This window comes from Fringilla coelebs (genome assembly GCF_963513975.1).
Source record: "Fringilla coelebs genome assembly, chromosome: 1".
Taxonomy (NCBI): domain Eukaryota; kingdom Metazoa; phylum Chordata; class Aves; order Passeriformes; family Fringillidae; genus Fringilla; species Fringilla coelebs.
This window is the reverse complement of record NC_140028.1, coordinates 106,903,548-106,917,180: the sequence shown is the minus strand read 5'-3', so window position 1 is coordinate 106,917,180 and position 13,633 is coordinate 106,903,548. Positions and strand designations below refer to the sequence as shown.

The 13,633-nt window shown below is 38.2% G+C and overlaps 1 protein-coding gene across 1 annotated transcript in view; it reads left to right on the top strand.

Moving 5' to 3' along the window:
- BMPER (BMP binding endothelial regulator) overlaps positions 1–2,400 on the top strand; it is a gene marked incomplete at both ends in the record, with an annotated part of 144,882 nt that extends 142,482 nt beyond the window's left edge. Inside the window, one exon of the mRNA XM_084216553.1 lies at positions 2,219–2,400. Coding sequence (XP_084072679.1) covers positions 2,219–2,400 — 182 coding nt within the window. The remainder of the gene's footprint in view (positions 1–2,218) is intronic.
- Positions 2,401–13,633: the final 11,233 nt, after the last annotated feature.

Sequence of the window (13,633 nt, the reverse complement as noted above, 5' to 3'; positions counted from 1 at the left end):
ACTTACAGATGGCACGGCCGCTGAGGGCAGGCTGTTATATGTTCTCATTTGCCCTGGGGCAGAGATGATAAAGTGGAAAGGAGCTCTTAGCCATCCTTTCTTAAACCTACCAGCTGAGGAACCAAAGAGAGCTCAGGTGGAAGGAATGGGCCAGCTATTACTGCACTAAAGCTTTGTGAGATGAAACCTGTGCAGCCTTAAAACTGAAGCTTGTATTGCTTTCTGTATGGAAACTACATGAGCTGAAGTCTAATGTTTGTTTTTGGTTGGTCAATTAGAGATCCTACAAAGGGAAGCTCATTTTCAGAGAGGAAGGATAAAAGCTTCTAATAAACAGCTCCTGTAAGATAATTCACATTGTGTATGGACAATCACTTACTATCCTTGAATGTCTTGGTCTACTTTTCTAATCTCTTAATACATTGTTTGCAAAGCACTGGGGAGATCTGCACTTTTTCGTTTCCCCTCTTACAAAGATCCAAACTCTATTCTTAACACACTATGTAAGCGTAGAGTTTCCTGGGAATCTAACATTTTATTCTATGCTTAATATTGCTTGCATGCTTTTTTCCCACCTTCTAAATTTCCTGTTTAATTTTCTTTTTTAGTTTTTCCTTTTGTTTGTTCCTTCTTAAGTATGCATGGAAGTTATCAGGCAGAGCAAGACAGAAATGTAAAGTTGAAAAAAATATTCTCCAAAGACCTATGCTTGCAAACTGAATAAGCCTATCTTGAACATAGCTGACAGACAGATATTTGTTTCCAGCCTATTCTAAAACAATGTTCAATTAAAGAGAGTTTCTGGGTAGATTGCTCTTGGTGATTTCTTATGCTTAAGGATAGAAGGTTGGGGTTTTTTCTCCTCTAATATCCATCTAATATTCAGCATTAGATTCTCTGTAACATCAGGATAATTTGCCTCTGTACTATCATTATTTTTCCACTTTTGGGTTTGTTTATTATTATCTGCATCTTGAGAATTGTGTATGCATAAATTCCATAAAATGCACAAGGAAAACTTGAAAGAAGCTGATGCTGTTTTGAAGATCCCTTAGTGGTGAAAAGGAACCTCTTAAATTTATTATATGTTCGCAGTAAATCTTCCATCCTCTTTGATACACTCATATATATTTAATCAATTTAGTTCTGTTTTCTCTTTATGAATAATAGCAGTACTCTAATGACACTGTAGGCCAATTCTCACAACAAAACAGTGTTTTCTGTCCATAAGAAAATTGTAATTTAAAAAATATTGACCTTCAGTCTCTCTCAAAGTTGAAGAAATCTTCCTTATACTACCACCTTTCTGAAAATAGCATGAGATGATTCTGGATGCTTGAGAGTCCATCTATGAACTATTTTATCAGTCTTTGTTTTTGCCATCAGCACAGCTGTTAAAAAGAATAACAGACTTTTATTTGCCATCAAACTGTGTATTATTCTCCATACTAAAAAGACAGGATATAAAATGTTGAGAGTTTCAATATTGATCCGGAGGGGTTATAGTGCTTTTAGCTGAGCCTTCAGTGATCTTTTATGTTGAAAATGCATTGTACTGTCAGCTACATAAATTAATGAATGGATACTGGAATCATTAAGTACAAGAGCCCTCACTGTCAGTGATCCCTTGGTAAAACAGCGTGGATACAATTGATTTTTAATTTTTGTTTTTTGTTTATTTGTTTGTTTTAGGAATGGTGCTTCTGGATAAAAACATTGATTTAGTTTGCTGCAATATGAAATACAGAAAATATAATCTTAGGGTCAGAAATTCTAACGGGGTGAATGACTCTCCTTTCTCTTCTTCTTTTTATAGGAATGGAACTGATAATAAAACTGTCCGTCCTTGTAAATGTTTCAGAAATCTTTGATAAAAGGCATTGTAATGAATAAACAGTTTTAATCCTTTCATATAAAGTGTACATCTTCATACAGATAGAAACCTTGCCAAAGCCTTATATACCATTAGCTGTGTTAAAATTCTCAAAGAGTTCAATACTGCTGTAGATTTGGCAGCTTTTGATAAGGAATTTTGCTGCTTTTGTATTTATTATGTAATATAGTGGAATCATTTTACAAGTAATTTTTCCCTCTAGGTAATCGTCATGCTAAAATGTGCTTTTTGATATTTGCAGTAGAAACTAAGCAAACAGATAAGTGAATTTCCTTGTGGGGCTGTGTGTAATATGCATATTTTGTTCCTTTTAACTCTTTTCAGCAACCCAGTGTAAACACGGTGCAGTTTATGATACCTGTGGTCCAGGATGTGTCAAAACATGTGACAACTGGAATGAAATTGGACCATGCAACAAACCCTGCGTTGCAGGGTGTCACTGCCCTGCAAATTTAGTTCTTCACAGAGGAAGATGCATCAAGCCAGTCCTGTGCCCGCAGCGGTGACATTCATTCTCTTTCCATGGACACTAGCGCTGGTGGTCACTGACCACCCGCCCCCCTCCCCAATGCTCACAGCCAGTGAAGGACTCCAGCTGTTTGTGTGCAGATTCTGCAAAGTACATGTCTACTCACAGAGTGTAAATATGCTCCTCTGTGTGCATTTGTGTGTCTCTAAGTACACACATGTGGCACCTAGAAAGATATATAAATGTATACTGTGTGTATTTGGACACACGTGTCCATACACAAGTGCCCTAAACGTAAGTACAACTCATATATTTATATATATGTCCACACGCAAATATACATAGTTTCTATATACCATAGAAGGATGAATTATAATATGTATATTTTTTGCTATAAAGTTTATGTATTATTATTTCTTGGACCCTGATCTGTAAGTCATTGTATAAATAAACCAGGTGTTTTTAATATAATATTGTGGCATGAAAAGATTGGATGACTTTGCTGTTGCATAAGTTTGTCGTTACCAAGGAAACTTTTCTAGGGCCACAGCACTGCCAGGCTGGATTAGTTTCAACACAGAACCTGGATTTACAGTTGTACAGGAAACACATTTCTCTGGAGATGGAGGATTTATCTAGGAATATTTCATGCGTACCTTAGAGCTGCATAGTGATTGGTGACAGTGCTTAATCAGGCAGAGAAAGCTGGGGATTGGCTTTTATGCTTTACTGAAATAACTGTGCAAAATGATTTCCAAAGCTGGTTGGACAATGGCCAGGATAGAGATATTTCTTTCTGGAACGGCACCAAAGAGTCAGGGCCAGATTTTCATAAGTGTTAGGCACCCAACAGCTCACTTTGAAAATCTGACCACTTCCCATTTCATATCCTAATGCCCCATCTCTGTTGTGTTTGGCAGCAGCTGTGAATACACAATGAGGAGCTTGAAGAAAATATTCATATTAGCCCCTTAAATATGTTTGAAATGCCTAGGTTTGTTTCATGTCTCCCCCAAATATTATGCAGAAAGCAAATCCCACGCTGAAACATTTTATTTCAGTGTGCCTTAAAAAATGCCAGGCTTAGTAACTAATTTTATTTATCAGCATGGTTTAGAAGAAAGACAAATTCACCCCACCGAAAACCAGTAGAGAATGTCAAATGCTAATTGGAGAACTGCATTTTATTTCCTTAGTGGTCTTTTGGTTGAGGTTTACAATCATGTGGGCTCTGTGAAGTTTGCATGACTTTTGAAGCCTCCCAGGGGAGAAGCAATAATATGGGATTTCATAAGAAATGGATAAAAGAGCCATGCAACTTTCTCAAGCCTGAAGGGACAGGGGGCTATTTTTCTTCACTGGAAAAGGCTCTTGTAGAGCCTGATGGAATGGTCTCTGGAGATGATAGTAATCTTTGTGCATCTGATTTAGGTTTATAATGAAGTAATATCTTCCCACGCAGCTACTTCCATCATGCCTTGCATTGAAATTCTACATTGTAATGCTTTGAACAACTTTCTCCTTTAATTCTTTTCTTTTGAGGAAGTTAAGCAGAGTCTGAGTTTACAGTAAGTGAGTGGGTAAACACACTTGGGTTATACAACCTTTCTGTGATCCCACCCTGGAGGAAGATGCTGAGTGAACCTGGCTAACTTAGGCACCATGCTATCCAAAATGCTGTACCATCACAGTGTTAAAAAGAGCTGGGCATATAATGCCAAGAGTGTTCCATGGATGTTCATCCAAATCTTAAATAAACTCAGCTTGATCTTTTTATGTCCCTTTTGTGTTCGTTTTCTTGGAACAATCGAATAATTCAATTTTACTGGCAAGAGAGGATTTTGAAGACTCATACACAAGTGGACTGGGAAGCAGAATTGAAAATGTGCAGATCCCATCAGAGCAGGAAACTAAAATAGTTTTATATAGCTCATGTGCTAATTGAATGGCAAAGCTGAAATTTAGAACAATTGCAGTAGGCTGAAGGAGTTAAAATATAAAATAGCAGTCATTAAAATAAAGTGTCAGTTAGACCAAAGATCTTTTTAGCCTGTGTGCTTTCAGTGCTGAGATATGGGGTCTAAAACATTTAAAAGATTATTTGCCTACCTTTAGTTAAGGGCATATTTTAAATATGTACTGCTCAATGTTTCCAAAATAGAAATACAGGCAACGTAAATTGCATACATGGATGGTGTATACATCTGTCTTTCTCTCTTCTTCTGACTTATAAAGGTGAGTGAAAGATGAAGGGAGAGCTCTCCAGCTCTCTCAGTCCACTGATCACATTCAAGCAATGCTTAATTGATTCTAGGGGAAGAGGTGACTCAGTCTTTCTGTAGGATGAACTCTATTTTTAGGTCTTAAAATGGTTCAATTTGAAACCTGACCCAGGTCATCTCAAAATGAGGACTCATTTCTTGGTTTAAGTTTTTCGTATTTGCCTAATTAGACTAGACCCATGCTTTTCAGGTTAGTGATGTAGACTGGGGAAGAGAGGAAAATTATTTTACCTCTAAGCCAAGTGGTTGTGCCCTTTTGGTGTTGTAGAGCTTTTTCCTCCAAAACCCACAGTTTTCAAGGCAAGATTAAGTGCTATAATCTTTCTGCTCAGTTCACATGTGCCATCTAAGAAAAAGTTGTTCCACTTTTCTAGAAATTTCCCCCAGATTTCCACTTGGCAGAAGTTTTACATCTCTATCTGTGGTTACCCTGTGCCTAACTGAACTATTGAGACCCTTACAGGCCCAGTTGGGTCTGTTGCACTCCACTCTTCTGTTTTTCTCTCTCTTTCAAGGCCATTCAAAAGCTGAAAGTCTACCCAATACCATCAATACCATTATTATCATGGGCCTCACAGAGTTTGGGTTAAGCCCATCTTCCTCCTTCTGTCTTTCCTCGTGGAATATTGCCCCTAGCACGCAAGAGCTAGAAGTTTCCTATCTATCACTGGGGATTTATTTTTTATGAAATTAACTGCTAATCCAGTATTAGTATGCTAAATGTGTTTAATGTGGAATAATTTTTTAAATCATAACATAACACTGATAATTCATATGGAATATGGTGTATTCACCATGCAAAACTGATGGTTGCATAAATTTTGATCTTGATAAAGCTTATGTCAATCTGTGTATAAAACTCTGTGCCAATTTGTAAGGTGAAATATATTTGAAGAAGCAGAGGTTCCAATCAAAGAATGATCCAAAAGGGAAGTTTGAGAACACTTCTGTAGTACAATGGAGAGAGTCAAGAGCTGGATCAACAGTTTCACGATTAAGCTGCTGTGTGTTCTCGGGCAAGTCATTTAATATTCTAACTTCATTGGGGAAACAAGGCTCTGCATTTATGCATCTTTTTAAAGTTTATGGATGGAAAATGTTCTAAAATGACATACCAGGGTAATGTCAGGTATTTTATCAATCTACTCAGGTCTGCTTTGCATCAAGTTTGCATCTCTCCCAAATCATCATTACTTGGAAGTTAGCTTTTAGTTGGCACATGTGGAAGTCAAATGTATTTACTTCCTTCTCATGTATTTGTGTGTTTAGGTTGTGTCTGCTTTTGTATCTTGAGTTTTATAAACCATGAAGACAAGCCATAGCCAAACAGAGAAATCTGAGCTGCAGCCCAAGAGTCCCGCATCTTCCAAGAACACTTTTCTTCTATGGAGTAAGGTTGGTTGCACTTAGACAAAAAAACAACCAAACAAAAAAACCCCAAACAAACAAACAAACAAAAAAGCAAATATTCTTAATGTCTGATGCAAATGTGAACCCATCCACCCATCCCTGTATCACATAAGTAGTTTTCAGCAGATAACCTAAAAGAAGTAAGTTCTCATATTTTCTGCTTTTTTTGAACACAGGATTCAAATACAGTTTGACACTACCTGGCTTCTCACTGACAGAACCTGACAGTTGCAATGGCTGGACTGATCTTGAAAACTGTGTAGTGGGATGGCAGCTTGCTTTTTTTTGCCTTCATCAAAAGTGGACAAGTTGATATAAGAACTAACAGATATGATAATAACAGATATGATAATAATAACATTTTCAGCTGGAGAGACTGGAAAGAGAGTCAGTCAACAGCATTTAGCACTGAAGTGGTAAGGTGTTCTACTATTTCAGGAACAGTCCCAACTAAAGGATATTATTATGCCATGATCTCAGTATCTGACAAACAGGAACTTTATGTTACATAACACTGATCAAATGCTTGTCCTTCTGTCCTAGATTTTATCATTTTTAGAATGCCTTGTAGCAAGAGAGATGTTTCTGCTCCCTTACAGAACCATTTCTAGTCCACCTCTGCAAATGTTTCAGGACAAAGGCCTTACTGTGCTGCCAGAGTAGTATATTCCTTTTCTCTGTGTTAAAAAGTTGCTGCACAGATTAATATTTCTATGCAAAATAACTGTGACACATCAGCATCAGAATTTCTAAAAACAAAATAAGGTTCTCCTCCTGTGAACATAAGGTAACTCTTAATCCCTCACATGCCCATGGCAAAAAAAACACCCCACCAACCACTCAAAATCCCAATCCAATGGCAGTGTGGTCATGTGTTAAGATCTGATTGGAATAGATACAGTTAGGTGTAGAATCCATAATTAAACTGAGATTATGAGTCTACTCCTACTTTTCTCACAACTGTTACATCACCTTTGAAGAAGTCACCAAAGGTAAGGAAAGGGATTTTATTTCCAGGGTTGGAAATTTCCTAGCACAGCAAACCTGCCTTGGTTTCCTCCAGGATTTATATTTTAATGAACACACATTGCCACAACTGTCAGAACAAAAGCTACAAATGCGCTTTTATAACTAGACTTGTTCCTGGCCTTGAGATAAAATTGCAAGTTCTCCTCACTGCTGAGAGAGCATAAGTCATTTTTTTTGCAGCAACATTACTCACCATGAAGGACCATTTTAGAAACTTCGAGTGATGTTAAATATGACATGTAGCAGTTGCTATTTGCATGAATTTACCCTTTTCATGGTGAGTTGAGTAATGCCAGCCCTGCACACAGGAGGAAGTTGGCTCTAATGGGGTGCATATGTGTGGTGGGAGAGTGTTGGCATGATATAATTATCATTATCATTGATAGCACTTTTTATTTCCCTCTGTGATGCTTATACCTGGGCATCAATATAGTTTGGTTTTGCACATGAAAGTGAATTGATGGGAATATAGGAAATTCCTGCCCAGACAGACCCACCTTTTTTTTTCCTTATCCAGTGGTGAAGAAATGCTTCAAAGCACACTTCAAAGAGCGTTTGTAAGCCTCATAATGGACAGCTCTGCAACAACCTGCTCATAGTGGCAATTTAGCCTTATATTCTGGCAGTAAGTGGTTGGTACTTTAATGACCCAATCATTCAAAGCACTTATCTGTGCTCAAACTTTGAATAACCTCCTTTGCTTCAATGGGGCGATGTGCCTGCTGGCTTCTAACCACATGCTTAAATGGTTTGCTGGGCCAGGGCCAGAGAGTTCGGCATCTGGCAGGATCAAATATTAAACCTTGTGATATTTTGTATTTCTTCATTATTTCTACCCATAGATCTATTTTATGATCGTGCTGCTATCTACTGCTAGAAAATCATACCAGTTAAGGCTTTTTGAAGACTTTTGTTTTGAGGCTTTAGAAGATTGGGGAATTTCTTTCTATTGATTTCCTATGTCAATGTAGTAATTTCTTCCATCACCTTGCAATTTCCTACTATATTTTATTTGCTGTTATTGTTAAAACAAAGGGAGGTAGTGGTCTTGATTTTTATTTTTCTTTTGCATTGGTAAAGGTAGGGAACAATTTCAGTGAATTAACTGTTTCTAGCTACGGTAGTTTTAAACTGGGTTGAGTTCACGCTAACACTGTCCTGACTTTATAGCTGTGGACGTAATCCTTGTGTGGCTGCCCTCAGCTGTCAGACCCCAAGTTGCTGTAGTTAATTATAAAACTCTGATAACGCTGTATTAGAATAAAAGCATCTGTAGCCCAAATCAGTATAAATAATTCAGTACAAGAGATCACAGTTTGCAAATAATGGGGAAAAATTTAATTCGTTTTCCTATTCTCACAATAGCTTTTATAAGTTGTATTAATAAGGAAAAGGAAATTATGACTATAGAAAGTGATAAAGAAAAGATAATTAAGAAATTTTTTTTTTAATATTTAGTGCAAGTATTCAGCTTCTTGAACAAATATCCCTGAGTGGCTTTCAAAACTCACAAAAAAAACTTGATTGGGCTCTACAGAGTATGAATCCAAACTCAGAAGTGGGTATGTGCTGATGCAGTTCTGCAGTTAAAATTTCACTGTGTCTTGCAGGGACTGAAATCAATGAGTAGAGTTTGGAGGAAATCTATTATCCCATCTTAGGCATCTGAATGTTTGTTTTCTAGTTTGGGGTGTAAATATACAGGTGTTTGAACTCCACCACGTTGACTTTCTTCATATTGGTATGCATCAGGGATAACTTTAGTGGAACTCGTGGGATAGTATCTATGTCAAATGACATGTTTGGAGTTTTTTTTATTTGTTCATTTCAATTAAATGGTGCCCTGCAAGTTATGAAGGAGAAGAGAAGCTGCAGGGAGAATTGCAGAGTGTTTCACATTTATTGGAAGCCATTAATGTATGGGTGGGTTTCATGACATTTTTTATATGCAATTTATGGAGAATGCTCCGTAGTGTCAAGAGCATTACTGTAGAATGTTTTGCATCCTAGTCTTTAGAATTGCTTTGCTTACTTGTGCTAAATTTTTAATAGATTTCACCTGAGGTGCATTAAGGTAAAATGATACCTTTTTAAAATTTTACTAAATATTTGTTTTCATCAGTATGTCTCAGTTTATGTCTTTGTTGAATTTGAATTTTTTACATAGTTTAATGTCTCACAAAATTGCAAACTGTGCAGTAACCTTCTCATGGCTTGTCTTCGAGTGTCCATACAGTTTTTGTAAGAATATTGTACTAATACAATTTTGTAAAAGTAGGATTGTGATGAGTATGTTTGTAAAGACATTATTTATTCCCCTATAAACAGAATACTTATTATCTTTATGCATATAAATATTGATGCCTTGTTATTTCATAGCTGTCAGTAAAACTTGTTATGATTTACAGGGTCTGACTCAGAAATGCAACATGTGCCATGCAGTGGTTGATACTGTGTTCTCCTAAGAATTTAAATACTTTTATTTCTTGGGAAGGGAGGAAGGAGCCATGAATCCTCTTTTCCTTTACTTTTACCTGTGATTAGGGAGGTAGAATTTTAGGACGCTTGGTTCAGCTGGTGAGTAATTTGTGTGGTACTGCTTGGCCAAGTTACTTCCCTACTATTTGCCTTAGTTTTCTCACTGGTGAAACAGAAATGATGATCCTTTACAAAAATCACAGAAACTTTCAGAACAATGAATTTGTTAGAAGTCCACCGATCTGTGTTTGAGCGAGGCTCCTGTTAATGCCCATTGGGTTCCAGATCAGTCCTTACAATAGTCAACCACTTTTATGTTTTTTTCTTTGCCAAGAGCAGTCTGTTCTGCTTCAGAAAGTATAAATAGGTCATGACCCAAAACAGGATGGAGAGCAAACCTTGCTCTAACCTGAGTAAGAAGATTTTCTTTGATGTGTTTCTTCCTCCTGGAAGGAGGAGATGAGAGGATGAGGAGAGCACAGAAGGTAAGAGATTTGGAACTTTCCTGGAAATTCGTAGGACTACTGGTGCTGCATCCTCTGTAGCTGTGGGAGTCCTTGCTCAGTCTGTACATATTAAGTTCATATGAAGCCCCCAGTGACAGGCTGCTCCAATATCACGAGACACTGAATGTTCATTTTGGCGTGTGCAGGCTGGTCCCTTCAGACTCTGTTCCATTTCTGAGGTGTGAGGGCAGTGCAGACATGGCAAGGGCAGAGTCCTTCAAAGGCTCTGTGACCAGACCCTGCATGCTCCTTGTGCTTGGTGATGACTCACGTGGTTACACACAACTTCTACCCCAGAATGACCACTCAGTGGTCACAGTGATTACATATTGTTTTCCCCACCTGTTGTGGATGCAGTCTCTTCACCAAAAATGCTGCAGGATTAATTCTCCTTCAAAATAGTGCACATTTATGGATTTTATCCCCACTTCTCTCTTTCCAGGCTTCACTTGGCTCCTGGTGAGATGAAGCATATAAACAATCAACATTTTGTCTCTGCCCAGTGTAGAGCTTTAGACTGACCTTTTGCAGAACATTTACACTGTTTGTAGAGGCAAAGTATGGGTGCCATGGGTACCTCTAGCAGAGTAGTTGGTGGACCCCTCCACTTCTGCTGTCTTGTTCATTTGGGTGACCTGTGCCTTGCACATCACAGCAGTAATCCTTTCCTCCCTCCTGTGTGACCTTTTCTGAGCTGAGCAGCTTGTGACACTAATTTTTTTCATAAAAATGTTAAAAGAGAAAAATCTTATTTAAGAAAAGTATGGAAGAAAGAGCTTACCTAGAGAACGAGAAAAAGGTGTGTCTGTTTTCCATTTAAACAGTCTCTAGATTTATTTATTTCAGGCTATTTGCTTAATTCAGGCTAATAATTGGAGTACTTTTCTTCACCATTTACAGTTCATCATCAATAGAACTTTAATGTTTGAGAGTATTGGTAATAACTGTTTTTCTAATTAAACTATACTGACACTCTAATAATCCTCATTTAGGATTTTTTACTGGTGCATAATTTCTGTTTTTATGGTTGTGTCCTGTGGTTAGCACATGTTAAATTTGCCCTAGAAGGATGATGCTTTGTCTTCAGTTGTATTCATCCTGTTTTATTTAGTACATCTGGAAATCAGGCTCAACATCACTGTTATTTTCCCATCTCCTTCCAGTGTTCGGTTAGTGTTTTGTAATGCAGTTTCTCCCCCAAGTGTCTATGCCAGTCTGTGGTCTGTATATAACTTTACAGAGATAGCTAATGCATTTCTAGGACTAGATAAATACTGTTGTAACATCCAGAGGTGAAATAATTTATTAGACAGCTGACAAAATTTAAATAATTTGTGTTTTTTTTAAAAGCTGGAAAGAGAGTAGCAATTTTGGTTGCTATTTTCTGAATGTACAGCAGATGGTGCTTAACAAATATGCTTTACAACCAATGTCAGAAAACAGCTAAGCCTAGCAACTTGAATTTTAATGATACTTCCCAGTCTTTTCAAAGAAAGGAGTTTGAATGGAAGGCCCCCAGCAACAGGATTGACTTACATCAATGTACACAATCTGCACAATGTTTGAATGAAGGGAATATAACAACAGCTCTTCAAAAAACATCTCTTGTGTGCTATAAGGAACTATATATTTGGAAAGGAATTAGGCATTAGCAGGATTATTTCACTCTTGATCGTTGCCCTTTTCCTCCAGGCTCATCGTGGTTCACTTGACTAATGGGAAGGATCCAAGCCCCCAAGTACTACTTTCCACATGGACAAAAAGAAGTGAAGAAAATGGTGGGATGAAGCCTAATGTGATGTCCCCAAACTCTCATTCATACACCTATCAATGAGAGAAGTTACTTTTTCTTCTGGCGCCAACAGATGGGCTGGTTCTGGGTAAGCTTTTCCTAGCGTGGGTGGGACCTGTCTCTGGACTAAGCAAGAACTTGCATCACTGTTTCCACTCTTGGTGTCTTATTAGCAAGATAACGACGTTGCTGCATCTCTGAGGTGCTGTTTACATTCTACAATGTCAAAACCTCAGGATTTATCTCTAATAAGGCAGCTGTCATTATAAAGAAGCACAAGCTATCATGAGCCAAGCCATTATATGAAGGGGGGCAATGAGTCAGAAAGCTAAAGAGAATTTAATGACATGCTTAGTAAAGTTTTAACTAATCGTTATTATTTTTAGACCTGTCTTTTTCTTCCAAAAGAATAATAATTTCTTTTAAAATGTGCATTTTTTAATTTACTGAATAAAGGGCTCGCAATTAATGTCTCAGAGAGGGAAATTCCTCCTGCACAAACACTTATAAGGTATGAACAGCAGGAATACAGACATTTACACTAGCCTATAGCAGTGGTGTATCAACCCCAACTTTGTTGGGTGTCTTCTGAAGCCTGAAGGGTACTTGGCTGCAGACTCTGGGTTGTAGTGACAGCCAGCCAGCCATGCAAAAACCATTGGGAAGATATTTCATGCTCAGATAATCAACATAAAATCTCTGGAGTTACTCTGATTTTCAGATGCCCTGCTTGCCTGCTAAATAGGCAGTTATGCCACAGTGCTGCCCCAATTTTTTTATAGAGTCAAAGCTTGATTCCCTGCTAGAACTGAAGCTGTCCATAGGAAAACAATAGATCTTATGTGCAGCTGTGGGGGATGCAGTCTATATCCTTGCCTACAGAAGTTTTAAAGGCAAGCCAGCCTTTAAGTCAAGTTAATGCAGCTGCAGGCCAAGTGCCGGTGTTAAGACTCCTTTAAGAGCTTAAGCACATGAGTTGGGTGCTTTTCCAGAACATCTGCATAGGGATGCACATGATGACCTGCCAGTTGGACTTGAATGTAAAAGTCCCACATCTGCAGTAGATTTACTAGGATTCAAAACCACAGTGATTTCAAATACAGACCTGATCAGATTAACTTTGAAAAATACATGGTGCCATGAGACGTTATGAATCATACCTACTAGTCCATATGGGGAAGAAAAAGCATCAGCCTTGCTGTTTAAAACAAGCCAGAATCCAGGTTTTAGCACAAAGGTGAGTGGTCCATTAATGACTCAGATCTCCTGAGACCTGAGTGGAAAAGCTGCCATCAATTCAGCAAAGAGGCTGAAGATCTACCGGGACCTTACATGTGCAAGCTCTGTGAAGGGGCCCTTGTTCCTTGCTCCGGGGCAGAGGAGGGAATGAGAATACATCTCTCTGGCATACGACGGCACAATTGTTTATGGGCAATGGGAAATGATGTGAATTTATCTGAGGTGTTGCCAAACAGAAATGGCCAAATTCTCTCTGAAACCTTTATAATACCCGACAATTAAAGGAGCCTCTGTTTCCTGATCCTAAGAACATTTCGAGGAGTAAGCGATTGCAGCCAAGATTGCTGGGAGCCTGTGTGCAGCTGAGTGTCTGTTTAAGCACCATCTGCAGCTGTTGGCCCACCTTCTCCTTTTGTTTAGATTTCTCTTCTCCACAGGCTGCTGTGAGCTGCTGAGGCAATAATCAATACTGCTCTCATTTTAACTCTCTTGCCACCAAGAAAGCCAAGTCTAATATTGAAGTTTCTAAAAACA